Source organism: Macrotis lagotis, chromosome 1 (genome assembly GCF_037893015.1).
Source record: "Macrotis lagotis isolate mMagLag1 chromosome 1, bilby.v1.9.chrom.fasta, whole genome shotgun sequence".
In the NCBI taxonomy this organism is placed as follows: domain Eukaryota; kingdom Metazoa; phylum Chordata; class Mammalia; order Peramelemorphia; family Peramelidae; genus Macrotis; species Macrotis lagotis.
In genome coordinates, this window is record NC_133658.1 from 289,240,808 (window position 1) to 289,266,732 (window position 25,925).

The 25,925-nt window shown below is 35.2% G+C and overlaps 1 protein-coding gene across 7 annotated transcripts in view; it reads right to left on the reverse strand.

Moving 5' to 3' along the window:
• Window positions 1–25,925, reverse strand: part of PRRC2B (proline rich coiled-coil 2B) — a 103,223-nt gene that overhangs the window by 51,549 nt on the left and 25,749 nt on the right. For all 7 annotated transcript variants that reach the window (XM_074210875.1, XM_074210873.1, XM_074210874.1 and 4 more), the window contains exons 2-3: window positions 3,169–3,338; window positions 1,307–1,484 (exon numbers count right to left, since the gene is read on the reverse strand). In XM_074210875.1, the coding sequence (XP_074066976.1) occupies window positions 1,307–1,484; window positions 3,169–3,283 (293 nt within the window). In that variant the 5' untranslated portion in view covers window positions 3,284–3,338. The remainder of the gene's footprint in view (window positions 1–1,306; window positions 1,485–3,168; window positions 3,339–25,925) is intronic.

The window sequence follows — 25,925 nt, forward strand, 5'->3', positions numbered from 1 at the left end:
TGTGGCCTTGCAAAAACCTTAAAAAAAAAAAAATGAAGTCTAGCTACCTTCTGTGGGGGCAGTGGGAGGGAAGCAAGGATAGGGAAAAAATTGTAAAACTCAAAATAAAATCTTTCTTAAAAAAAAAAAAGACTGAACTGAGTGATTTATAAAGTCCTTCCTAGCTCTCAAAAATCCTAGTTCCCTCACTAAATAAAATGGGGATAATTACACTCTACCCACCTTATGGGGTGAGTAAAAAAATGCTCTATAAAACTAAAACTCTAAGAATATGAAAATATTATTATCAATAGATAAGCTTAACATGCTCCCTCCATCTTGCCCACCCACCCACCCTAAAAACTATGCCCTGATGGGTTTCTAATAGATGCTATCACGATCATTTGATCACTCAAAATATGTTCTGAATGACTTTTACCCTCCTGTTCTAAGAGTAAAGAACATACTGATGGTCTTGGTGTCCAGTAACTCTAACTCTAGCTCTAATAATTTAATTCTCTAGTAGGCAATTATGAAGAGACCCTTTCCTCCCATGTCCCAAACCCTTCAAACTGGAATTCACCCTCTTAGAGTCAACACTCTAAAATTACAGAAGGAGCTATGACTAGAAAATGTTAACATCAAAGTTTATTTAGTTAAATAAAACATAAACAATTATACAGGAATTCTCTTAAAATTTTGTATGTAGTGGCTAGGTGGCACAGTGGATAAAGCACCGGCCCTGGAGTCAGGAGTACCTGGGTTCAAATCCGGTCTCAGACACTTAATAATTACCTAGCTGTGTGGCCTTGGGCAAGCCACTTAACCCCATTTGCCTTGCAAAAACCTAAAAAAAAAATGTTGTATGTGATTACTCAGAAGACCCCAGGTTTATTAAAATGCATGATTTTCTCTGACAATTTGTAGTCAGGAAATAGAGAATATCATTTGTTAGTCCAAAACTCTGCAATACATTACCCAGCACCATTATAAAGCAACAATTTACAGAAACTCTTTCCTAATGTGATCAAGTATGCCTGCTTTAAGGGAAAACAAAAGAGATTTTTTAAGACCATATTAGTCATAAAAATTTTCCTCTTTATCAGATAGTATCACCAACCTTGATATCTAGGCAAAGTGAAGAAAGAAAGCAAAATTCACCCAAAGCAATGGGAAATTAAGGAGGAAGATAATCTTCAAACTGATTTTCCTTAATTCTCAATTCTAGAAATGAAAATACTACAAAAAATAGACCCTGGGAAATACTGTAGGCTAGGTCAATAAGATAAAAACATTTCTTATCTGACCAAGTCTATGTTTGCCTTACCTCTTTTGGTCTGGCTGGTCCTGCTTGTTTGCCCATCCTGTACCGTCTTTGGGCACTATAATGATGTTAGGGTCGTTTCCTTTATTTTCAGACTTCAAGCTTGGCAGGTTTGCAGGAGGCGGCATTCGCCGGGCAGTGGCAACTTTCCCGAGACTCTGTAAGCCATGTCTAGGAATAACTGCAAAATGGGAAAGAATGGCAATAAATTTTTAAAAGTCACCAAAGGAGCACAATTTCAGTTTCAAATCCTGAAAGATAAGGATTTCAAACAAAATCTCAAAGAATATAGTCACAGGTACAAACAATTACATTTACTGTTGAATCATTTGTCATATCCAACTCTTCTTGATCCCTTCTAGAGTTTTCACAACAAAGATACAGGAGCAGTCTTTCAATTCCTTCTCCAGTTTATTTTACATATGAGGAAATGAGGAAACAAGCAAACAAACCAAGTGACTTGCCCAGGGTCACACAAAGGCAAGATTTGAACTCATGAACATAAATCTTCTTAATTCTAAGCCCAGTGTTCTATCCACTGCCTCACAGAGCAACAAAAATAAGTCTCTCTCAGTGTAAATAATTCTAATTAATACAGGAGAGATAAAAGTCACATTTCCTTATCAGATTATAAGTTGTCAAGTTTTAGTTTTCTCTCTAGAGTCTAACAAGACATAGAAACCCCCATTTCCATATCTCATACCATAATGGCTCATCTTAGTTTAGAATCATTCTATAACCTTAAATTAGAAGAGAAAATTTCCTGATAAACAAAGAAAATTGGACTCCTAGTCTACAAACTAAGGCAAATTACTGAATTTAAAAAAAAACACAATGGATATGAAAAGTTCAATATGTATTTGTTCACCATATATTATAGCTAAAATTTATTTTTATTTTTATTAATATTTTATTTGTTTTCCAATTATATACAATAATAGTTTGTACCTATCATTTTTTGTAAGGTTTTGAATTTTACATTTTTTTCCTCACCCTCCCTTCCATCCCCCCATAGAAGGCAGTTTGATACTCTTTACATTATTTCCATGCTATATACTGATCAAAATTGAATGTGTTGAGAGAGAAATCATATCCTTGAGGAGAAAAATAAAATATTAGAGACGTAAAGTTATATAGTATATAAGACTCAAAAATTGAAGGGAATAATAGACTTTGGTCTTTGTTTAAACTCCACAATTCTTTCTCTGGATACAGATGGTACTCTCTTTTGCAGGTACTCTAAAATTGTCCCTGATTATTGCACTGATGGAATGAGCAAATCTATTAAGGTTGATCATCACTCCCATGTTGTACAGCTAAAATTTAAACAATACTTTTTATGGCTATCTCATTTTATTTTTACTATCAGGAAAGTGCTATTATTACCCCCATTTTATGATAAAATTGAAGCAAAGAGATTAAATGACTTGTTCAGGATCACGCATCTATTCTGCATAAGAAACTTGATAGTGGCAAGGATCAAGATTACAAAAATAGAGTTTGGGAAAAAGGGCTGTCACCTTTGAATATTAAGAGTTGAGTTGGCTTCAAGAAGAAGAAATCAAATATTATTTCATACTGAAATCAATGCATTTATAGAGCTCAATATTCCAAGAAGTTTATACAGACTGTAACTATAAAATGACTTTTATTAAGGGTTTCCAGAATGGTAAATTATAAACATTCTGAACATCTTCCTATCTTTCAGGGCCTTTCAATTATAACTTCCCACAAAATGCAGCTGTTGCCAACTGTTAAGAACAAAACAATGGATTTCATAGTGATTTGAGTCAGTGTGATAGTAATACTATGTCCCTATGGCTTTTAATCTTAATTGAGAATAACTAATTTCCCTGCCTCCTTACCTGTGCTTCTGATAGCTTCTACTGACTTTCCTTTATACTTATCAAATAGGCTGAGAGTCGAGTACTTGCTTTTCCCATCCTTTCCCTTGGTTATTTGCCCCAAACGATCTGACATTGCGATGAAATGTCATCTAGTAAGGAAATTTTTCTCGGCACCACTCCCGATTTGCCTTTAAAATAAGAAAAAAAAGAGATTTCAATTAGCTCATAACCTCTGATCAAACTCTGAACTAAGAAAATCTGTCTAAGGTGTGAAAAATTGGCATCTATTAGAAAGCCATATTTAATGCAACATTTAGCATGCTTTTCCCTTTTGATAGTTTTCATCCAGGACAAACTCATAGAAAATTTACTAAATACTTATATACACTAATTTAGCTATCAAAGAAAACAGATAAAAGTCAAAGGAAAGAAAAGAAATGGAAAATTTCCATTTACTCTCTAATGCTATTCCTTTCAGGCAAAATCAAAATAGCAATAAAAAAAGAATATAAATAAGTAACCCATTCAGTGCCAATCAATATAGTTTTTGAAAAGGAAAGCATCAACAAACATCTGGCTAGCCAACAAAAACACACATACACTAAATACATATACAAACCAGAAAGTCTCAATAGATTAATATATATTATGGACAAATGCTAGTCCTTCCTGTCCTATCCAAATTCCTATTTTCTTCTATCTTTGCCTTCACAATCCAGATGTATAATGATCTTTAAGGTGGTTTGAGAAAAAAGGGGACAAATCTAAGATGTTTCAGATGTATCCAATACTACAAATCTAGATCATTATTAGATCCAATGTCACCTTTTTCTTCTAACTTCCAATTTCTATAGAAATAATATAAGCTTTTGTAGGGACTACTTTCCCCTTTATTAAGATTAGATTAAATGTGTTTTATAATGGATATGAATCAACAAACTAACAGTAGAGAAAAGCAAGGGAGTAAAAGAAAATATTGTTTAAAACCACTTATTGTACTTATGTGTCTTTAAATAAAATATTCTATAAAAAAATTGGAAACCAAGCAAAAAGACTGAAACCCCTGGAGGGTATGGTGTTTTGGTTTTGTCTTTATATTCAAAGTAACACAGAAGAGAATAGTGTTTGGTACTAAACAGTTAATGTTAATTGAATGAGAGACTCTCCTCAGGACTTTACTAGCAGTAGACAATTCAACCTAAAAACTGTCCGGTGAGATGTAGGTAGCAATATCCTGAATAATGAAGAACACGAAACATGAAGTACAGGGAGTCCTCTCTTATGAAACTAATACAAGCCTAGACAAGGAAAGCATACTGCCCAGATCATACCACCATACATGGCTTTAATTTCACTCTCCAAGTCAGCATTCTATAATATCTCACCTCACTATCCAAAACCACATAACTCTCTTTATACCACATATGAACAGAGTAGGGCTGCACAGTTAGTGGTTAAGTTAAACTCAAATGATCAGAAATATCCACAATTAAAAAGGTAAAATAGCAATGGCAAAAATATCCTAAGAGTATGGGGGGGGGGGGGGGCAATTGTCAGTATTCACTTTAAAAAGGAAAAAGTAAAGTGAGTGTTTTAATGCAATACTGTAAAACTTCAAGTAACTGCCTTGTTTAAGTATTAAAGAGAGGGTTACAGTGAAGTCAATTTTGTATTTAAGAGTTAGGTCAGGGGGCGGCTAGGTGGCGCAGTGGATAAGAGCACTGGCCCTGGAGTCAGGATTACCTGAGTTCAAATTCAACCTCAGACACTTAAAAATTACTTAGCTTGTGTGGCCTTGGGCAAGCCACTTAACCCCATTTGCCTTGCAAAAACTAAAGAGTTAGGTCAGACAGATAATTTAAACATCTTTATTATTCAGCATATTTCTAAATTATATTCATTCATTTTGCTGAATTATTACGTTATCTTGTAAATGACAATGTTTTGTTATTACAGAATGTTCCAGTTCCTCAAAGACATACTTATGAATATCACTAATAACCATGCAGTAATATATTGACAATATAAGAATTAAAAATATAAGAGATTTGGTTTAAAGCATACCAACCTCTCAGGCCATACCCTGGAAAATTTTAAAACAATAAATCCTAACTTGTTCTGTTGCAATTTGTTTTCTTTCCCAAAAAATGGGGCACATGGGAAAAAATTCAACTAATAGATTTTGATAAACCTGAACATGTTAGACCCATCATTAAATTTCCTACTACAAATGGGCAAACTGAAACTCAATTCCCATCTTATTCTAAATAAGTGACATTGAGTATTCCTCTATCAAATCCACAACCCTAATGAGCAGAGATCAATTCGAAGGTACTCTACCAGTATCTCAAGTGAAATATTAAACCATAAGACTGAATTGAATTGCTGAAGATTTTCCTAGCAATGAATTTTCTTTAGCAAACATTTAGGGGTTCATTAGTTTAACTAAATCTTATTAAACATAAATTCCAAATAAAAACCCAATCAAACCTCTAACCATATATAACTCTACTAAAAAAATGCTCTTGGCTCCTTTTCCTCTCAAAAAAGGCTCTTTCCCTACTACTTCTAATAAAATGTTGACACTTTTAGTAATTTAATCAACCTCTCCTCTGCCAATAAAAAACTCTTTAACAGTGTACACATATCAAACATCTTGTACTACTTGAAGGTTCAAAGTGCTTTCTTCACTCTAATCCTTTGAGGTGGCAAATGACAGTATTATAATCTCCTTTTACAGGTAAGGAAACTGACTCAGAGTGGTAAAGCAACTTGCCTGAAATAATACAATAAAGGTGGGTGTTGAGCCTCAAACTTAGGGCTCTTTCCACTCTACTATTTCCCAGTCTGGATGAAAGCTACAGCCAAAAGGAAGAAAACAGGAGTGTTCATTAAATGAGAAAAAGTTTTAAAAAGTCAGTCTTGGGGCAAGGACCCCAAAAGCCAGGAAACAGAAGTTAAGTCTTGCTATCAGAAATTGTCTGTTCAGAAGTTATCTTTGGGTAGGTAAGCAGGGGGGGAATGGGGGAGTCTAGAATTTCTAGAAAAATGGTGTTTAAAAACTGGGATCAAGAAAGTTAAAGATAAAAATGAATACTGGGCCCTAAAAACAAAAATTCAGATTGAAAGGGAAAGAGGGGGAGGAATAGATAAGGTAACATGGTAGTCACTTCTCTTCAGTTCAAGAAGTTGTAAATCTGAATTGATACTGCTAAATTTCCATCTTCTAATCCCAGGAAAAAACTTCCACACAAAAATGTCAATGTTTATTCTGGACCTGCCCATTTGAGAAGCGTTTGTTCTATGAATTTCTACAGAAGTAAATAACTCTAACATATCTGCATACCCATACCCCATAAATTTTAGAGACCTCCCTCCTCTTAAGTTTTAGAGACTACTTCCTCTTAGTTTCAGTTTTCCTGCTGGATTCAGCTCAAATCTCAACCTTCTACAGGAATCCGGGAACCTCCAAGTTGTTAGTGACTTTCCCTTTTGAATTACTCACCAATTACTACTGAGTTTTTTCTTTTCAATTTACAAGCATATTTTCTTTTTCTTTCACTCTTCCTTCCCCACAATTTAAAAGAAAAAGAATATTTTTATAAGAAATATATGCCTGGCAAAGAAAAATAAATTTCTACATTGTTCAAATCTAAAAACCAGCCTCATTCTGTGTTAAGAATCCATCTATTCTCTCTCCCCCCATATATGTGTACGTAAGTATATAAAAACATGTATTTATTTATTTATATTATCTATCTTGCATGTAAACTTAGTTATATTTGGGCTATTTTTTGCTTCAAATTTCCAGCATTTAGCATGTATTAAACATTTAATTTTTAATTGAATTAGCTTGTTGACTGACTAATCTTATAACAACACAGAAGCATTTCAGGTCATTTTGTAACATATTATCGAAAAATTTGGGGGGAAAAGGTCTACCAGAAGCATATTCCTCAATTCTTTGCTTGACTGATATATTTTTGGTTAGCTAGATTGATGGTTCTTACAGATGAAAGTCTTGAAGACAAAGCATTAAGGAAACACCCTCAAACAGTCTCTGGGCTTTTTCTTATTATAACCCTAGGCTTCTTGTTAAAATCTTCCTGCCACTTTCTAGGGGCAGCTAGGTGGCATAGTGGATAAAGCACCGGCATTGGAGTCACAAGTACCTGGGTTCAAATCCAGTCTCAGACACTTAATTACCTAGCTGTGTGGCCTTGGGCAAGCCACTTAACCCCAATTTGCCTTGCAAAAACCTAAAAAAAAAAAATCTTCCAGCCCTAAACTTTCCTCCATTATTTGCTAAGGTCTGGTCAAAATTAGCTCACCTTATCTTTAAACAGGGGACAGGGACAGGGGACAACCAGGGAATTTGTAAGAAGTAATGGTTCTGACTAGCCAATGGTTTTTTTTTCCCCTTTTTCAATTGACAAGCATATTTTCTCTCCCTTTCACTCTTCCTTCACCACAATTTAAAAGAAAACTCTTGTAAGAAATATGCCTAGTAAATAAAAATAAATGTCTACATTGTTCATGTCTAAAAACCTCTGTCTCATTCTAAGTCTTGAATCCATCACTTCTCTGTCTGGAGAAGTCATGTATCTGTCATTATCCACTCTCCAAATCATGATTGGTTACTGCAATCTATCTTTTAAAGTCGTTTGTCTTTACAATGCTGCTGTTACTATATAAATTGTTCTAATTCTGCTTACTTTCCTATACCTCAGTTCATACAAGCCTTTCTAAGTTTCCTTGAACACTCCTTTCCTTATTTCTCAAAGCACCACATTAAGTATTCTAATCATTACATCCATCAAATGTAATATGTTTACCCATTCTCCACCTGATTGCATATACTTCTTTAGGTTTCTAGTTCTTTGTCACTGCAAAAAAAAGTTATAAATCTTTTTTGTACTGTTATTTTTTTAGAATGCTTTAGAAATAATTCACTATAACAAGAATCTACAGGATAAAAGATTTTTACAAAGCAAAGAGACCTTTAAAGGGTATCTAATCTAAGTTCCTCTTTTGTTAGTAACCAGAAAAACTAGGAGCACAGATCCTTTCACCCCAAATCCACTCTCTTTTTATTTCATAAAACCACTGCTCTAAACAGATCAGAAAGTGCTTTAATGCCAGACTAAAAAAACTCACTACTGCTTACTATCTCTGTGTGATTTTAGATATATCAATTAAAAAACCTCCCCTTGAGTTTATAGTTTTCTAGTTCAAAAAACAAAGGAGATATATCAGTTCATTTCTGGAAGCTCTAAATACCATGAACTTCCTTTTTAAGATTAGTTCCAACAGTTACACACACATGAATGAAAAATGTTTTAGAATAGTCATTTGAGATTAAAGTACTTCCTCAAACACTCAAACACTTGCACTTCATTTTTCCCATGTTTTTTTCTAGGGTTTCATCAAAAAAACATCAAAGCATCAAGCCTTGGTTAGCACTGTAGAATCAATCAAGGCAGGGATTGGCTTGTTTTGGCTATAAAGCAAAACTGCAACAAAAACAGCAAGAGTTCAGCAAGATCCAAGATATTTATCTGTTTTATCTCATTCAAACACTGTTGAAGACTGGTAACTACCTATTCTTATGTTTTTTAAATTTATAGCTTTGTTATATGCTCTCATGATACAGTCAAATAAATTGTGACATGTAATAAACAATGTTTTGTTTCTCTAATTTCTGAAGTTAAAAAAGTTAAAATTGTGGCAGAGATCTAAAGGCACAACAAGAAAAATCAGAAATCTTCACCATAAAGATGCAAGGTGAAAACAATGAATCATCATAATCTTCTTATTTTTTGGCATAAAGAAAATGCCATCCTACCCCTACCCTTAGAAAATAATGTATCAAAGGGAAACATAGCTTTTTTCCTCCAAATCTGACACATCTCAAGAATTACAACAACAAAGTGAAGTGAGCACAACAACCAAAAAGGCACACTTTATATTTCAGAATTAACAAAGATCTTGCAAAGAAAAAAGACAAATAATAAATTTACGTAGGAAGGGCACAGAGACATCTAGTGAAAATAGAGGACTTGAAGTCAAGAGGACTAGATTTTAATTCTAACTCTGGTATTTATTAATGTCATTTGCTACAATATCCCTTTCCTTCTCCATCAACCTAACAGAACAGTTCAAGTCCCAAATGAACATAAGAATATACTTTGAAAGCACTATACAAGAACAAACTAATACTGGTTTGCTAAAAAGGCCTATGATTTACTTTTTTAAAAAACATTTTGATTTAAAGTTCTGATTTCCAAATTCTCTCTCTCTCTCTCTCGCTGTAAGTTATCACATACAGGTCATATATGTGAAACTATATAAAACATTTTAATGTTAATCATTTTGTACAAAAAGAATTAAATTTAAAAAGAAAGTGAAAAATAGCATGCTTCAATCGGCATCAAACAGAAAGTAGGCTTCAACATTATTCCTTTGCAATTCTCTTGAATCACTGTTGCTCAAAAAAAATAGTTAAGTCACTCTTCATCAAACAAAATTGCTGTTGTCTACAGTGAAATCCTGGTTCTGTTCACTTCACTATGCATCAGTTCATGAAAGCTTTTCCAAGTTTTTATGAAATCATCCTTCTTGTCATTTCTTATAGTACAATAATGTTCTATTACAATCATATTCCAGTGTGTATACCCTTTGGTCCAGCAATACCACTACTGGGTGGAAAAGGGTAAAACATCAATTATACAAAAATAGTCATAGTAGCCCTGTTTGTGGTGGCAAAGAATTGGAAATCAAGTAAATGTCCTTCAATTGGGGAATGGCTTAGCAAATTGTGGTATATGCATGTCATGGAACACTATTGTTCTATTAGAAACCAGGAGGAATGGGGATTCAGGGAAGCCTAGAGGGATTTGCATGAACTGATGATGAGTGAAATGAGCAGAACCTGAAAAACACTGTACACCCCATCAGCAACATGGGAGTGATGATCAACCTTGATGGACTCACTCATTCCATCAATAAGACAATCAGGGACAATTTGGGGCTGTCTGCAATGGAGAATACCATCTGTATCCAGAGAAAGAACTATGGAGTTTGAACAAAGACCAAGGACTATTACCTTTAATTTAGAAAAAAAAAAACCTGATATCTTGTTGTCTGTTCTTGCTATCTCTTTTACTTTATTTTTCTTCCTTGAGGATATGATTTCTCTCATCACATTCAATTCACTGTATATACCATGGAAACAATGCAAAGACTGACGAATTGCCTTCTGTGGGGGATGGGGGAGGGAAGATTAGGGGAAAAATTGTAAAACTCAAAATAAATAAAATCTTTAAAAAAAAATAAAAAACAGGGTCAGCTAGGTGGCGCAGCGGATAGAGCACCGGCCCTGGAGTCAGGAGTACCTGAGCTCAAATCCAGCCTCAAACACTTAATAATTACCTAACTGTGTGGCCTTGGGCAAGCCACTTAACCCCATTGCCTAGCAAAAACCTAAAATAAAATAACAACAACAAAAAAAAAAACCAATCATATTCCACAGCTGATTTAGCCATTCCCCATCAGCTGTCCTTCAATTTCCACTTCTTAGACACCACAAAAAGAGATGCTTTAAATTTTTGTACAATTTGTAAATTTTATAAATTTTTGTCCCCCTTTTTTTTGGATGTCTTGCAGCTGTAGAACTAGTAGTGGTATTGCTTGATTTATTTATTTATCTATCCATTCATTCATTCATTTATTTATTTATTTTGGGTTTTTGCAAGGCAAATGGGGTTAAGTGGCTTGCCCAAGGCCACACAGCTAGGTAATTATTAAGTGTCTGAGACCGGATTTGAACCCAGGTACTCCTGAATCCAGGGCCGGTGATTTATCCACTGCGCCACCTAGCTGCCCCTTGATTTATTTTTTAAACTCAAAGAGATTCAACTAAAAATGAAATAACTTCAGTAAAACAAAAGATTTTTTAAAAATCTATCAATTTTCATATATTATCAAAAATATCAGCAGAAAAAGATAGAAAAGAATTCCACTCAAACACAAAATATGGAAAATATCTGGAAGTTCATTTACCAAGAAAAGGAAATTATATGAATATAAAATTTTTTTTTAAAGAAAAAGGACTTCAATAACTGTCCATGCTGATATTACGATGACAATACAACTTAAAGAGGCCAAGTGGAATACCAGAACTAGAAACCTGGTGATCAAGTCCCATTTCTGCCATATACTGGCTATCAGTCAGTTAACAAACTTTTATTAGGAACTTACTAGGCAATAAGCCCTGGGGCTAATCCAAGAAAGGCAAAAACATAGCCCCTGCCCTGAGGGAGATCTCATTCTATTGGGACTACAACATTTAAATAACTAGGTGCATATAAACAGTAAGTATGTAGAATAAATGGAACACAGTAATCTCAGAGGTAAAGGGGGATATGGGAAAGAAGATGCCAAGAAAGGCCTCTTTGCAGATGGTGAAATTAGAGATGGGTCATAAGAAAGTCAAGAAGCCTATGGCTATGTGAACCTGGGCAAGTCAATTAACCTCTAAGTGCTTAGGCAACTGTCTAAGCTTCTTAAGTAGCAGAAAAGGTGCCAACTTGCATTGCTAAAGGGAGTTTTTCTCAACCAGAAATCCCTATGAAATCAGACCCAGTTCATACACTATCCAAAATCTCTGCCAAATAAATTAACTTACAGAATTAGCATCATAACAAACTAACAAAAGTTTACCTAACTAAATTCATCTGGAGGAACAAAAAGTCATGAATAATGAAACAATGAAAAAAAAGGGGGGGGAGAGAATAGAAGTGCCAGATTCCAAAGTTCAGTATACTACAAAACAATCATCAAACTATTTGATGAGAGATATGATCAAAATGAAAAATTAGATACATAAAAACTAGAAAAAATAACTATGGCAATAAGTCCAAGAACATCAATTACTAATAGAAAAGTCTCACATTACTTGGCAAAAACTGATAGGCAAGAAAGCAATCTGGGAAAAAGATTTAGACCAACAACTCACCCACAATAACCTCCAAATGGATGAATAGAATATTTGGCTACAGAATTCTATATATCCTAAAACAATTAAGCAAAGGGAAGAAAATACTTTTCACAATTATTGTTATGTGAATTCTTGATCAAACAAGGGGAAAAGATTATTATAAAAGAAAAGGGAACAATTTTGATCACATAAAATTTTTGCACAAATAAAATCAATACAATTAGAATTTGAAAAGTTAATTGGTGAAAAATATTTGCAACAATTTCTCTGATAATGGTTTAATATACAATATATGAAACATAATTAAGAAAAGGAGTCACCCTCTAATCAGAAAATGTTTTAAAGTTAGAAACAGGCAATTCTCAAAAGAAATCCAAGCTATCAACAACTATGAAAAATGCTCCAAAATCATTCATAAAAGAAGTGAAAATTAAAACAACTCTAAAATGCTCATACCCAACTGATTGGCAAAGATAAAAGAAAATGACAATTGCTTGACTACTTACTAACACTAACTGGTAGAGCTCAACTCATTCAACTAATCTGGAAGGCAATTTGGAACTGTGCTCCATAAATCATTCAAGTGTATATGCAACCTGTACAGAAAAATATATATATATCAACAGTCTCTATCCTGACATTATTAAAAACAAATTAGGCATTCACCAATTGAAGAATGAACAAACATTGTATATCAATGAAACAGCATATTACAACATGTAAAAAAAATGGCAGTAGGACTGATTTAGGTAAGCTTGTAAAGACTTGCATGAAGAAGTAGAGAGTGAATTGAACAACTTACGTTAACACAGCAGATATAGTGCTGGAACAGGAGTCCAAACTCCCACTTCAGACACTTACTAGTTGTATGATCCTGGGCAAGTAACTTAACCTTGATTCCTCAATTGTCAAAATTTCATTCTGTAGAATGATCTGGAGAAAGAAATGTCAAACCACTCCAGCATCTTTGCCAAGAAAACTCCCAAGTCAAGAAAAGTCATGGCTGAACAACAATAACAACATCAGAATAAAAAAAAAAAGCAGAAAGAACATCACTACAATATTATGCAGGAAGATAGTTAAAAAAAACTTTAAAAATTTTGATCAAGCTTGAGTTCTGAAAACTGATAATGAAACTTCTAACTTATTGATAGATGGCTAAAGAATTGTAGATACAAAATGAAGCACACATTTCCAGATACAACCATAACCACATAAAATTAATTTACTTGGTTAGACTTATTCACAACAAAAATAAAAGTCTGTATGGGGGAGGGGGAATGCAGGAGGCAAGCAATGGCAGTGATATTAAAAAAAAACAGCATGGATGAAATATTTTAAAAATACAATGAAAACAGAATGTTCAGAAAAGAAAGCCAAGCAAGGTAGTGGTAACACTGAAATGATACTACTTTGCTAAATTTTATATTTTAACTCTATCAGTGTAGAGTATGTGATGTCAAAATGCGTATTTTCTGCAATTTTATGTTATTTATTTGTTCTGGATTTATAGGATAATAAGAAAGAAACTAACAAAAATTACAACTATAACTGATCCCTAGTGAAATTCATATTTTGGCCCAAATTGAGCCCAAAATATTCAACACTGGGACAAAAGGAAAATTTTTTCAGCAACGAAAAAGTTAAAAGAAAGACGCAAAGTCTGTGCACCTCATTGTTTCTCATCCAAATTTTCATGGGTTTTATTTTTTCCCTTTTCAAAAGCGAAACAGCTAATAAAGATTACATTACTCTAATTAATGTGTTATTATAAATACTGATTGTTACACCCAAAGGGCAACAAAAATGAGCATACCCTTTAATCCAGCAATACCACTACTGGGTCTATAACCCTGAAGAGATGATGAAAAGGGTAAAAATATCACTTGTACAAAAATAGTCATAGCAGCCCTGTTTGTGGTAGCAAAGAATTGGAAATCAAGTAAATGTCCTTCAATTGAGGAATGGCTTAGCAAACTGTGGTATATGTATGTCATGAAACATTATTGTTCCATTAGAAACCAGGAGGGATGGGAATTCAGGGAAGCCTGGAGGCATTTGCATGAAGTGATGCTCAGCGAGATGAGCAGAACCAGAAAAACACTGTACACCCTAACAGCAACATGGGGGCGATGATCAACCTTGATGGACTTTTTCATTCCATCAGTGCAACAAGCAGGGACAATTTGGGGCTTTCTGCAATGGAGAATAACATCTGTATCCAGATAAAGAAACATGGAGTTTGAATAAAGTTCAAAAACTATTCCCTTTAATTCAGGAAAAAGATCAGGTATCTTAATATCTGATCTTGTTGTCTCTTATACTTTTTGTTTCTTCATTAAGGATATGATTTCTCTCTCATCACACATCAATTTGGATCAATGTACAACAAGGAAACAAAGTAAAGACTGACAAATTGATTTCTGTGGGGCGTGGAGGAGGGAAATAGGATGGGGGAAATTGTAAATCTCAAATAAAATCTTTAATATAAAATAAATAAATACTGAGTGTGAAAAACATACAGAAGATTAAAAAAATTCTTGCAGATCCATGACAATTCCAAAGGACTGATTATGAAAAATACTATCCACTTGCAGAGAAAGAACTGATGAACTGAGTCGAGACTGAAACATTTTTTTCCTACTTTATATTTTGCAGCATAGCTAATAGGGAATGTTTTTCATAACTTCACATGTATAATAGATAGCGTATAGCTTGCCTTTTCAATAGACAGAGGATGGACTGGTGGGAGAAAATTTGCAACAGCATATGAAGATAGTTTAAAAAGTATGTTTGAGGGGCAGCTAGGTGGCGCAGTGGATAGAGCACCGGCCCTGGAGTCAGGAATACCTGAGTTCAAATGTGGCCTCAGACATTTAATAATTATCTAGATGTGTGGCCTTGGGCAAGCCACTTAACCCCATTTGCCTTGCAAAAAAAAAGCCACTCCCCAATTGACAAATGGTCAAAGGATATGCAAAGGCAATTTACAGATGAGGAGATCAAAGCAATCCATAGTCATGAAAAATTGCTCTAAATCATTAATTATTAGAGAAATGCAAATTAAAGCTTCTCTGAAGTACCACCTCACACCTCTCAGACTGGCCAATATGACCAGAAAGGATAATGATCATTGTTGGAAGGGTTGTGTAAAATCAAGGACACTATTACACTGTTGGTGGAGCTGTGAACTCACCCAATCTTTCTGGAGAGAAATTTGGAACTATGCCCAAAGGGCAACAAAAATGAGCATACCCTTTGATCCAGCAATACCACTACTGGGTCTATACCCTGAAGAGATGATGAAAAAGGGTAAAAACATCACTTGTACAAAAATAGTCATAGCAGCCCTGTTTGTGGTGGCAAAGAATTGGAAATCAAGTAAATGTCCTTCAAATGGGAAATGGCTTAGCAAACTATGGTATATGCATGTCATAGAACACTATTGTTCTATTAGAAACCAGGAGGGTTGGGAATTCAGGGAAGCCTAGAGGGATTTGCATGAACTGATGCTGAGTGAGATGAAAAACACCGTACACCCTAACAGCAACATGGGGGTGAGGATCAACCATGATAAACTTGCTCATTCCATCAGTGCAACAATCAGGGACAATTTGAGACTCTGCAATGGAGAATACCATCTGTATCCAGAGAAAGAACTGTGGAGTTTGAACAAAGACCAAGGACTTTTAACTTTGTTTTGTTTTTTTAGTTTTTTGTAAGGCAAATGATATTAAGTGGCTTGCCCAAGGCCACAAGTCTAGGTAATTATTAAGTGTCTGAGACCGCATTTGAACCCAGGTACTCCTTACACCAGGGCCAGTGAGACTATTAACTTTAATTTAGGAAAAAAACTGATATCTTATTGTCTGATCTTGCTATCTCTTATACTTTATGTTTCTTCCTTAAGGATATGATTTATCTCTCATCATACTCAATTTGGATTAAAGTACATGGAAACAAAGTAAAGACTGACAGATTGCTTTCTATGGGGGGTGGGGGAAGGGAAGTAAGTGGGGGGGAAATTGTAAAACTCAAATAAAATTTAATAGAATAAAAAAATTTTAAATAATAATATAAATAAATCACTCTGAAATTTTTAAAATTAAAAAAGTATGTTTGCAAAGTAAAAATATTTCATATCTAACTAAAATATACCATCAGAAAGTTCCAGCTGGTTGCAGCTGCTGCTGGGAGACAGTAAGCAGCAATGTCTATTTACATAAAGAATATGACATTATTTGCAACAGGCTAGAACCTTAGCTAAACAATCAAGGATTGTCCTAATTTTGGATAAGGTTAGGACTTATCTCTCAGTCTTTAAGTCATTTAACAAATGAGCTTTCCCTCTTTTCCAGATTTTATTTCCTACAGATTTTCAATGTTAGGAAAGCTTGCATATATAGCAAGACAAACTAATGTTTGACTAGTTGATCTGAATCAGTAACCCCCTTCCCCATTAACCAAAGACTAACAGTTTCATATCCTTCCAAACTATCTCATATTAATATATATATATATAAGCTACTATGGCTAGAGCCAAACATTCACTTTGAAGACCCTTTTCAGCAGCTCTGGCAGTACAGATAAGAAATACATGCCTCAAGAGACATTCTCATATATGAGCAGATACCTGTAGTACAGGCTAAAACTTGCATGACACATTGTTTATTATTAATTAGTTTCTATTGAGAACCTTTGCTGAACTATCTACATGATACACAAATACAAAGCAGAAATGGGTAAGTCTCCTAAACAAGAAAAACAGTTGCTTTCAACTCAGAAGAGTGATCATTCTTTTATATACATACATATACATCATTATATTTTGCAGGCCCAAAACAGAAGATATTTATAGAGATCTAAGTATTTATATGTGCATGTATATGGAGATGTGTCCTTGTTCCCATAATTTTTTTCTTTTTTTAGTTTCTTTTTTGGCAAGACAATAGGGTTAAGTGACTTGCCCAAGGTCACACAGGTAATTATTAAGTGTCTGAGGAAGGATTTAAACTCAAGTCTTCCTGACTTCGGGGCCAGTGCTCTATCGACTGTGCTACCTAGCTGCCCCTCCCATACTTTTTAGCATGATGTTTTCAGCCATCTTACCAAAGGCCTTCAATGAGGATGAACATGGCCTCAAAGTCAGCTACCACAATGAAGGCAACGTCTTTAACCTGAAAAGGCTACAAACCAAGAACAAAGTGGAGGGAGTGTTGGTGCATGTGCACTCAATGCAGCCTCTGAAGCTGAGATGCAACAAAATATGGATCCATTCTCTGCTGCTTGGGCTAATTTTGGTCTAACAATTAACACCAAGAAAACACAGGTGCTCCATCAGCCAACTCCACACCATCCATATGTGGAACCATTGATTACAGCTAATGGAGAAGTTCTGAGTACTGTGGATAAGTTCACTTACCTTTGGCAGTGCCCTTTCCAGGGGAGTACACATTGTCAGTGAGGCTGACACACTGCCAGAGCTAGCTCAGTATTTGGGAGGCTCCAAAAGAAAATGTGGGAGAGAAGAGTAATAGACTGATTACTAAACTGTAGGTCTGCAGAGCTGTTGTGTTGACCTCATTGTTATATGCCTGTTAAACCTGGACATTTCACCAGTGCCATGCCAGGAAATTGAATTGCTTCCATTTAAATTGTCTTAGGAAGATTCTGAAGATCACCTGGCAGGAGAAGATGCCAGATACTGAGGTCCTTTCTCAAGCTAAACTGCCTAGAATTCCAACATTGCTACAGAAATCGCAAATATGATGGGCTGGACACATTGTTAGAATGCCAGATAGACACTTGCCAAAAAAACTTTCATGGAGAACTCACCACACAGGGCAAATACTCACAAGAGGGTCAGAAGACAACAGCAAGATACCCTGAAGGTCTCATTGAAGAACTTTAGAACTGATTGTACAGCATGGGAGAAACTGGCATAGAACTGCCCAGCATGGCCTGCCAGTGAGGGGGGCTGTACAAATCCTCATAGGATATCTTATAGGGTAAGGAAACTCTTCTCCTTGCCAAGGCAAATCCATCTACATGCACCCTTTAGGGTAATCCCATCTATCTTCTCCAGCACAATACCACTTTATTATCCCCACACTAGTAGGCACTTAATAATGCTTAATGACTAAACTTACACTCAACATGTCCAAAACAGAAAACATTTTTCTGCCCAAAACCTCCCCCTCCTTCAGATTTCCCCAAAACAATACCCCTATCTTCCCAATCACTCATTCAGGTTGACCACCTCAGTGTCAACCTAAACTCCTCATTTTGCATTTACCCTACACATCTAATCTATTGCTAAATCTAGTCGAATTTACATTCAGAATCTCCTACTCCTATATCTACCCCCTTTCTCTTGCTGGGACTATTACAATCACCTGATTGGTATCCCTGCCTAAGTGTCTAACTATTTCCTCCAGGATTAAATTTAAAATCCTGTTTGGTATTTAAAGTCTTTAATCCTGGCCCCTTCCTAGTCTTCTTAAAGTTATTCCCCTCTGAATACTTTACTATCTAGCAACAGTGGGTCTTTTTGCTGTTCCGAAAACAAGACTCTTCTTCATCTCCTGGTACTGTGCCTTTTCACAGACTGTCTTTCCTCCAAGTCAGTAATTCTTTCCCTCCTTATTTCTATTTCCTGGCTTTCTTGCTTCCATTAAGACAATCTAAAGCCAAACATCAGTAAGAACCCTTTTCTAGCCTTGCCCAGTACTCAGTGCTTTCCCTCTGTGATTACCATCTACTTATATTGATACCTTATAAATAAAAGTCTTTTTTTTAATTGTTTCCCTCATTAGAATGTTAGATCCTTAAGAGCAGGAACCATATTTTTACCTTTCTTCTCTCCCCAACACTTAGCACAAAGCCCACCTGGCCCATAGTAGATGTCTTATTGACAACTCAACTCCACTACACATCAGACATTCAAAGAGTCATATCTTTTAACTTCCTTGTCACCTATTAGCCTTTCACTTGCATGAACAAGGAATTTAAATTCCTAAATTATCTTGTCCTTTCCTCCCTCCCAATGTCTTATGATTCCTCACATTTTCCATTGCTTTCCCAGAACATGAATCATGTTCTGGCTTCACTTTCCTTCATTTCCAATAATGACTTTAGCTAAACAATTCAATTATTTTCTGGGACAGCTAGGTGGTGCAGTGGATAGAGTACTGGTCCTGAAGTCAAAAAGGACCTGAGTTCACATAGGGTCCCAGAAACTGAATACCTGGTATCCAGGGTCATGTTCAGTTGTCTGGATCCATATACAGCCATGGAACTCAGCTGACTCCAGAGGAGAAACTGAGATTGGTGACTTAGCACAGCCTCCCCTCACATGTATGTCATGGCATCACCTCCCTCATGTCATGATTTTCTTGGAGAAAGAGAATGAAAGCAAACAACAACAATTCTATCCTCAGCTCTCAAATCCTTTAGATTTTTTATCCTCTGCTTTGACAGAAACCTGAATTATGTTCACTAGCTCCATTCTCAGCTCTTATTCACAAGGTGCTGAATAGTTGTAGAAGACTTCTGTCTGAGTCAATTACAAATTTGTTATCTAATCTCAACTAAGGTCCTCACTCAGCAGGGCAATCCTTTCACTTTTCTCCAATTCGCTGTGATATTCTCTCCTTAAGCTGTTCCAAACCTTTTCTCTCCTTGAGCCCCCAAATATATCACCTCTCCCCTCATCTCATATTCTCTGTCAAAAGAGGTCATATGCCTCAGGCTCCTCTTTCTTCTCTAGTCTATATCTCAAAACCTCTGGACATCTGTCCTATATTCTCCTTTGTTCCAGTCTCTGATGAAGAGGTAGCCTTTCTTGCCAAAGTTAATCTTGCATTTGTGCCCTAGGTTCCATCTTCTCAGAGAACTGACTCAAGAATCTTGCTATCCCTCCTATTTTTTTTCTTAGGTTTTTGCAAGGCAAATGGGGTTAAGTGGCTTTCCCAAGGCCACACAGTTAGGTAATTATTAAGTGACTGAGGCTGGATTTGAACTCAGGTACTCCTGACTCCAAGACACTCCACTGCACCACCTAGCCGCCCCTATATTTTAGATTTTTAGTATTCTTTTTAAAATTTGGGTTCCAAGTTCCCTCCCTAACTTCCACCCTTTCCCCACAACCACTGAGAAAGCAGTAATATATCATATACATGTAACAATCCAAGTGAAATGGATGAATAAGTGCAAAAAAAATAAACTGTCCTGATTAACAAAAGAGGAATTAGAATGCTTTTAAATACCCCCATCTTAGAAAAAAAAATTGAACAAGCCATCAATGAATTCCCTAAGAAAAAAATTGCCAGGACCAGTTGGATTCACAAGAGAATTCTACCAAATATTTAAATAACAATTATTTCCTTCTATGACAAAAATACTGTGCTGACATCTAAACCAGAAAAGGCCAAAGCAAAGAGAATTATAGCCCAATTAACCCAATAAATATTTTAAATAAAATATTATCAAGGAGATTACAACAATGTATCACAAGGCTCATACAAGATATCCAGGTGGGATTTATATCAGGATTGAGGGGCTGGTTCAAAATTTAGAAAATTTCCAGCATAGTTATCAATAACAAAACAAAGAGAAATCATGATTATTTCAATAGATGCAGAAAAACCTTTTAACACTCAAAAAGGTTTATTTTTTAATTAAAGGGAAAAGGACTCATTGGTTCAAAATTATTTATAATAGCACTTTTTTGTAGTGACAAAGAATTTGAAATTGAGGTGATGATGGACATCATCTGGAGAGTAGCTGAACAAGTTGTGGTATATGATTGTAATGGAATACTACTGTGCTATAAGAAATAACAAGCAGAATGATTTCAGAAAAACCTGGAATGATTTAAATGAACTGATGCAAAGTGAAGTAAGCAGAACTAAGAGAATATTGTACCCTATAACTGCAATAACTATTGTGAATGACTTGCATATTCTCCACAATATAATGATCTAAGACAATTCCAAAGGATTCAGGATGAAAAAATGCAATCCACCTCCATGATGGTATCTGGTATCTGAATGCAGATCAAAGCAAACTATTTTTCACTTTATTTTTTCCATGTTTTTTTCCCCTTTTGGATCTATATCTATGGTAATGTTGTATATAAGAATATATTAATATATGAATTAATATATATAGTTACCATCTCAGCAATGGTCCCATGAGGGAGGAAGGAAAAAAATTTAGAATTCAAAGTTTAAGAAAAAAGAATGCTGAAAATGGTTTTTATATGTAATTGAGAGAAAATATTTTTTAAAATTATACATGTGAAATCATGCAAAACATAATTCCATATTAGTTATATTGCAGAGAGAAAAGATTATATTACAATTTTCACTTAAATGTTTATCAGTAAAAAAAAGAAAAAAGTTTTATCAGTACTCCCTTTGGAAGTATGTAGCATTTTTTTCATCGTGAATCCTTTGGAATTATCTTGGATCATCATATTGATCAGTGTAGCCAATTTTTTCACAGTTGAACATCATTATTGCCTAGTACTGTGCACAATGATCTCCTGCTGCTTCTCACTTCGTTTTGCTTCAGTTCATATAGAACTTGCCAAGTTTTTCTGGAACAATCCCCCTTGTGATTTCCCACAGGACAATAGTTCTCCATCACAATCATATGCCACAACATATTCAATCATTCATCAACTGATCAGTATCCCTTCAAATTCCAATTCTTTGCCACCACAAAGAGATTAATTACAAAAATTTTTTTATACCTATAAATTCATTTCCTTTGATTCCCTTGAGAAAACAGAACTAAAAATGCATGTACAGTTTTGGGTCTAGTTCCAAATTACTCTCCAGAACAATTGGACCAGTTCACAAGTCTCTGATGGATGTGACATGGTACCTCAACCTTGTTTTAATTTGCATTTCTCTAACCAACAGTAATTTAGAGCATTTTTATATGACTAAATAATTTTCTTTTTCTGAAAATTGTTCATATCCTTTGACCATTTATCAATTGACTTATTTTTATAAATTTGACAAAGTTCTATACTCAGCATATATTTGAGAAATGAGGCCTTAATCAAAAAAACTTGCTGTAAAAATGTTTGAAAATACTTCATAGTCATGGTACTTTTAGCATAATTCCATTTCCTTGATTTTCTTTTAATTAGATCAATTTTTGATTTGTTTGATATGACTGCCACCCAATCTTTTTTACTTTAGCTAAAGTTTATTAGATTCTGTAACTCTGTATGTGTCTTCATCATACTGTTAAATTCTGATAATTCATTCTGCTCTTTACTTCCACTTTTTTTTCTTCACTTCCATTTTATGGAAAAGTTCATTCCATTCATATTCACAACTATGATTATTATGTATATCTCTTCATCCCATTTTCTTGTTTCTTACTATATCTTTTTTTATTCTTTCCCTTCTCAAAAGAAAAATATATTTTGCTTCCAACCACTGATTCTTTTAATTCACTTTCACCTATATCATTCTATCCTTTCTCTTATCTCCTTCCCCTTCTACATCTTAGTGGGTAAGTTACATATCTACACAAAGGTGTGTATGGTATAAAACATATATAGATATATGTAATCTTCCCTGTAAGAACACATTTCTATGAGAGTGAGATTAAGATTTTCCTCTCCACTGTAAAAGCACTACTTTCTATACCTTTTTATGTGAGAACATTTTCTCCATTCTACCTCTCCCTTCCCCCTTCTACTGCTTTTCCTTTTTTCTCACCTTCATTTTTCTTGGGGGTGGGAGGTTATTCCAGCACAATATAGTCATATTCATGCCCTTGGTCTATGCCCTCCTTTTATCTGCACTAATAACATAAAGTTCTTAGAAATTACATGAACTATTTTCCAATAAAGGAATATAAACAATTTTATTTGAGTCCCTTATGATTTCTTTTTCATATTTACATTTTTATGCTTCCCTTTAATTTTGTGTCTGAATGTCAGATTTACTATTCATCTCTAGATTTTCATCAGGAATTCTTGAAATTCCTCTATTTCCTTAGGCATTCATTTTTTCTCTTGGAGGATTATATTCAGTTTTGCTGGGTAGATTATTCTTGATTGAAATTCTAATTTAGTGACTTTTGGGAATATCATATTCTAGGTCCTTTGCTCCTTTAACATGTAAAGTCATTAAATCTTCTGTGAGTCTGACTATAACATGACAATATTTAAATTGTTTCTTTCTGGCTACTTGAATATTTTTTCCTTGACCTGAATGCTCTGGGATTTGGCTACGATATTCCTGGGAGTTTTCATTTTGGGACCTTTTCCAGGAGGTGAGATTGATGGATTCTTTCAATTTCTATTTTACTCCAGTGCTCTAAAAGATCAAGGCAATTTTCCTTTGTAATTTCTTGAAATATGATTTCAGGCTCTTTTTTTCTGATAGATGAATAATTTTTAAATTGTCCCTCTTTCTATATCAGTTTTTTTTCAATGAGATGATTCTCATTTTCCTCTTTTTTATTCTTATGACTTTGTTTTATTGTTTCCTGATGTCTCATGGAGTCACTAGCTCCTACTTACCCAATTCTAAATTTTAAATTTAAAGCTTCAATGATATTTTCCTTCTCCCAATTTAATCAAGTTTGCAGCATTTTATGTTCTTTTCTTCAATGAATTGTGTACCTCCTTCTCCATTAGGTCAATTTGGCTTTTAAGGATTTCTTCAATGAATATTTGTGTTTTTTTTATCATTAGAAGTATTATTTTCTTTTTTGTTGTTTTTTTTTTTTTTGCAAGGCAATGAGGGGATTACCGGACTTGCCCAAGGTCACACAGCTAGGTAATTATTAAGTGTCTGAGGTTGAATTTGAACTCAGATCCTCCTGACTCCAGGGTCGGTGCTCTATCCACTGCACCTCTAGCTGCCCCCCAAAAGTGTTATTTTCTTGAGTGATTTTTTTGTCTCTCACCAAGCTGCTAATTCCCTTTTCACAATTTTCTTTTATCACTCTCATTTCTTTTCCCAATTTCTGCTATCATTCTTCTCTTCCTTGAAGTCTTCCAGGAATTCTTGGTGGAACTGAGTACAAATAACATTTTTCTCTGAGGTTTAGGCTATAGCTATTTTCACACTGTTTTCTTCTGAGTTTATGTTTTGGTCTTCTCTGCTAGGAGTGGCTTTTTGTGGCCATTTTTTTTCCTGTGTGCTTATTTATTTTTTGTCTATTTCTTAACTTGAAACTTTTTCTCAAAGATGGGATCTAATCACCTGGGAGTAGAACACACTGTCCTAAGCTTTAGCCTTTTTCATGATATTTTCTGTTCTAGTTCTGGGGGTCTGCAAGTTTTTAGGGTTTCCAAGGTGGAGTGGTCACTGTTCTCCTGGTCTGTGCTCTGATCTTTATTCTAAAAAGGCCTCTCATCCCCTGCAGTTACAAGTACTACACTCCTCTTGGCCCCAGAACTATGACCAGATCACCTGCACTCCTGAAACCACCTTTTTAGTGCTCCTCTCTGCCTTGGAACTGTGATCAGGGTCCTGACTCCCTTGGGAAGGAGGACAAGAATTCTTCTCCACTCTGGAACTGTGGACTCATAACTGTTTATAGGCAATAGAGGTACCAATCAGTACCAGCTACATCCAGTGTTAGTAAAGGGCTCCCAATAATTTCTTCCTGACCAGTTGTCCAACTCTCCTATATCATCCCACCCCCCAATTTTCTACCTTTCCTCAAGTACAGGCTCCTTCTCAGTTGCCTACAAATAGACCCTGGGATTTCCCTCACCCCATTCATTTGACCATACTACCCATTCCAACTATTATACACTATCTTTCTCTTCTCTTTCACAAACTCCTAGAAAAAGCTGTCTCTAATCACTGTTTCTATTTCCTCACCTTTCACCCACATTCCAATCCTCTGCAATCTAACTTTCAACTTCATAATTCAACTGAAACTGGTCTCCTTTAAGGTTATCAGACTTTTACTTGCCAAATACAATGATTTCTTATGTCTTCCTCCTTGATCTCTCTGTACATATGTCACTGCTAAGCAGTTCTTCTACTTGGAGAATCTCTCCTTGGTTTTGGGGGCATTGTTCTCCAGGTTCTTGTAGATGTCTTGGTCACACCCCAATTTCTATAGCGGGATCATTATTCTGTTTCAATTCCTTAGCTCCATAGAAGGCTAAACTTCAGCGTTCTGTTCCTAACAAAACTTACTCTCTTCTCCTTTCTTGGTGATCACATTGGGAACCTTAGGTTTAATTATCATTACTAAGTAGAAGTCTCTCAGTTCTCTAAATCCAATTTTCTTCTCTTCCACACACCAGTACCAAACATTATGGAGAGAAAAGTGCTGGGTTTGGAATCAGTGGGTTCCCCATACCTCAAACACTTCAGGATCACTGGGCAAGTCATTCAATCATTGTCTAACTCATTTTTCTCATGTTTAGTCTGCACCATTGCAATAGTCTCCTAACTTCAAGTCTTTCTACTCCCCAGCCTATCCTCTACATAACTACCAAACTAATATTCCTAAAGCAGTTTTGATCTCATCATTCCTAATTGCCTTCTGGGTAACAAACTCTTCTTTTTAGTCTTTCATTTAGTCTTTCATAATTTGCTAACCCACCTCTCTACACAATGGTGATTCTCTTTCATCCAACATTATGATCACACTGGTCTATCTGCTCTTAGCTTCCTTCAAGGCCCAGCTCAAATGCTCCTTCCTAGAAGAAGCAGTGTAATACAGAAGAAAAAGTTGTAACTGTAACCAGAAGACCTGTATTCAAATCTTTCTTCTGGTG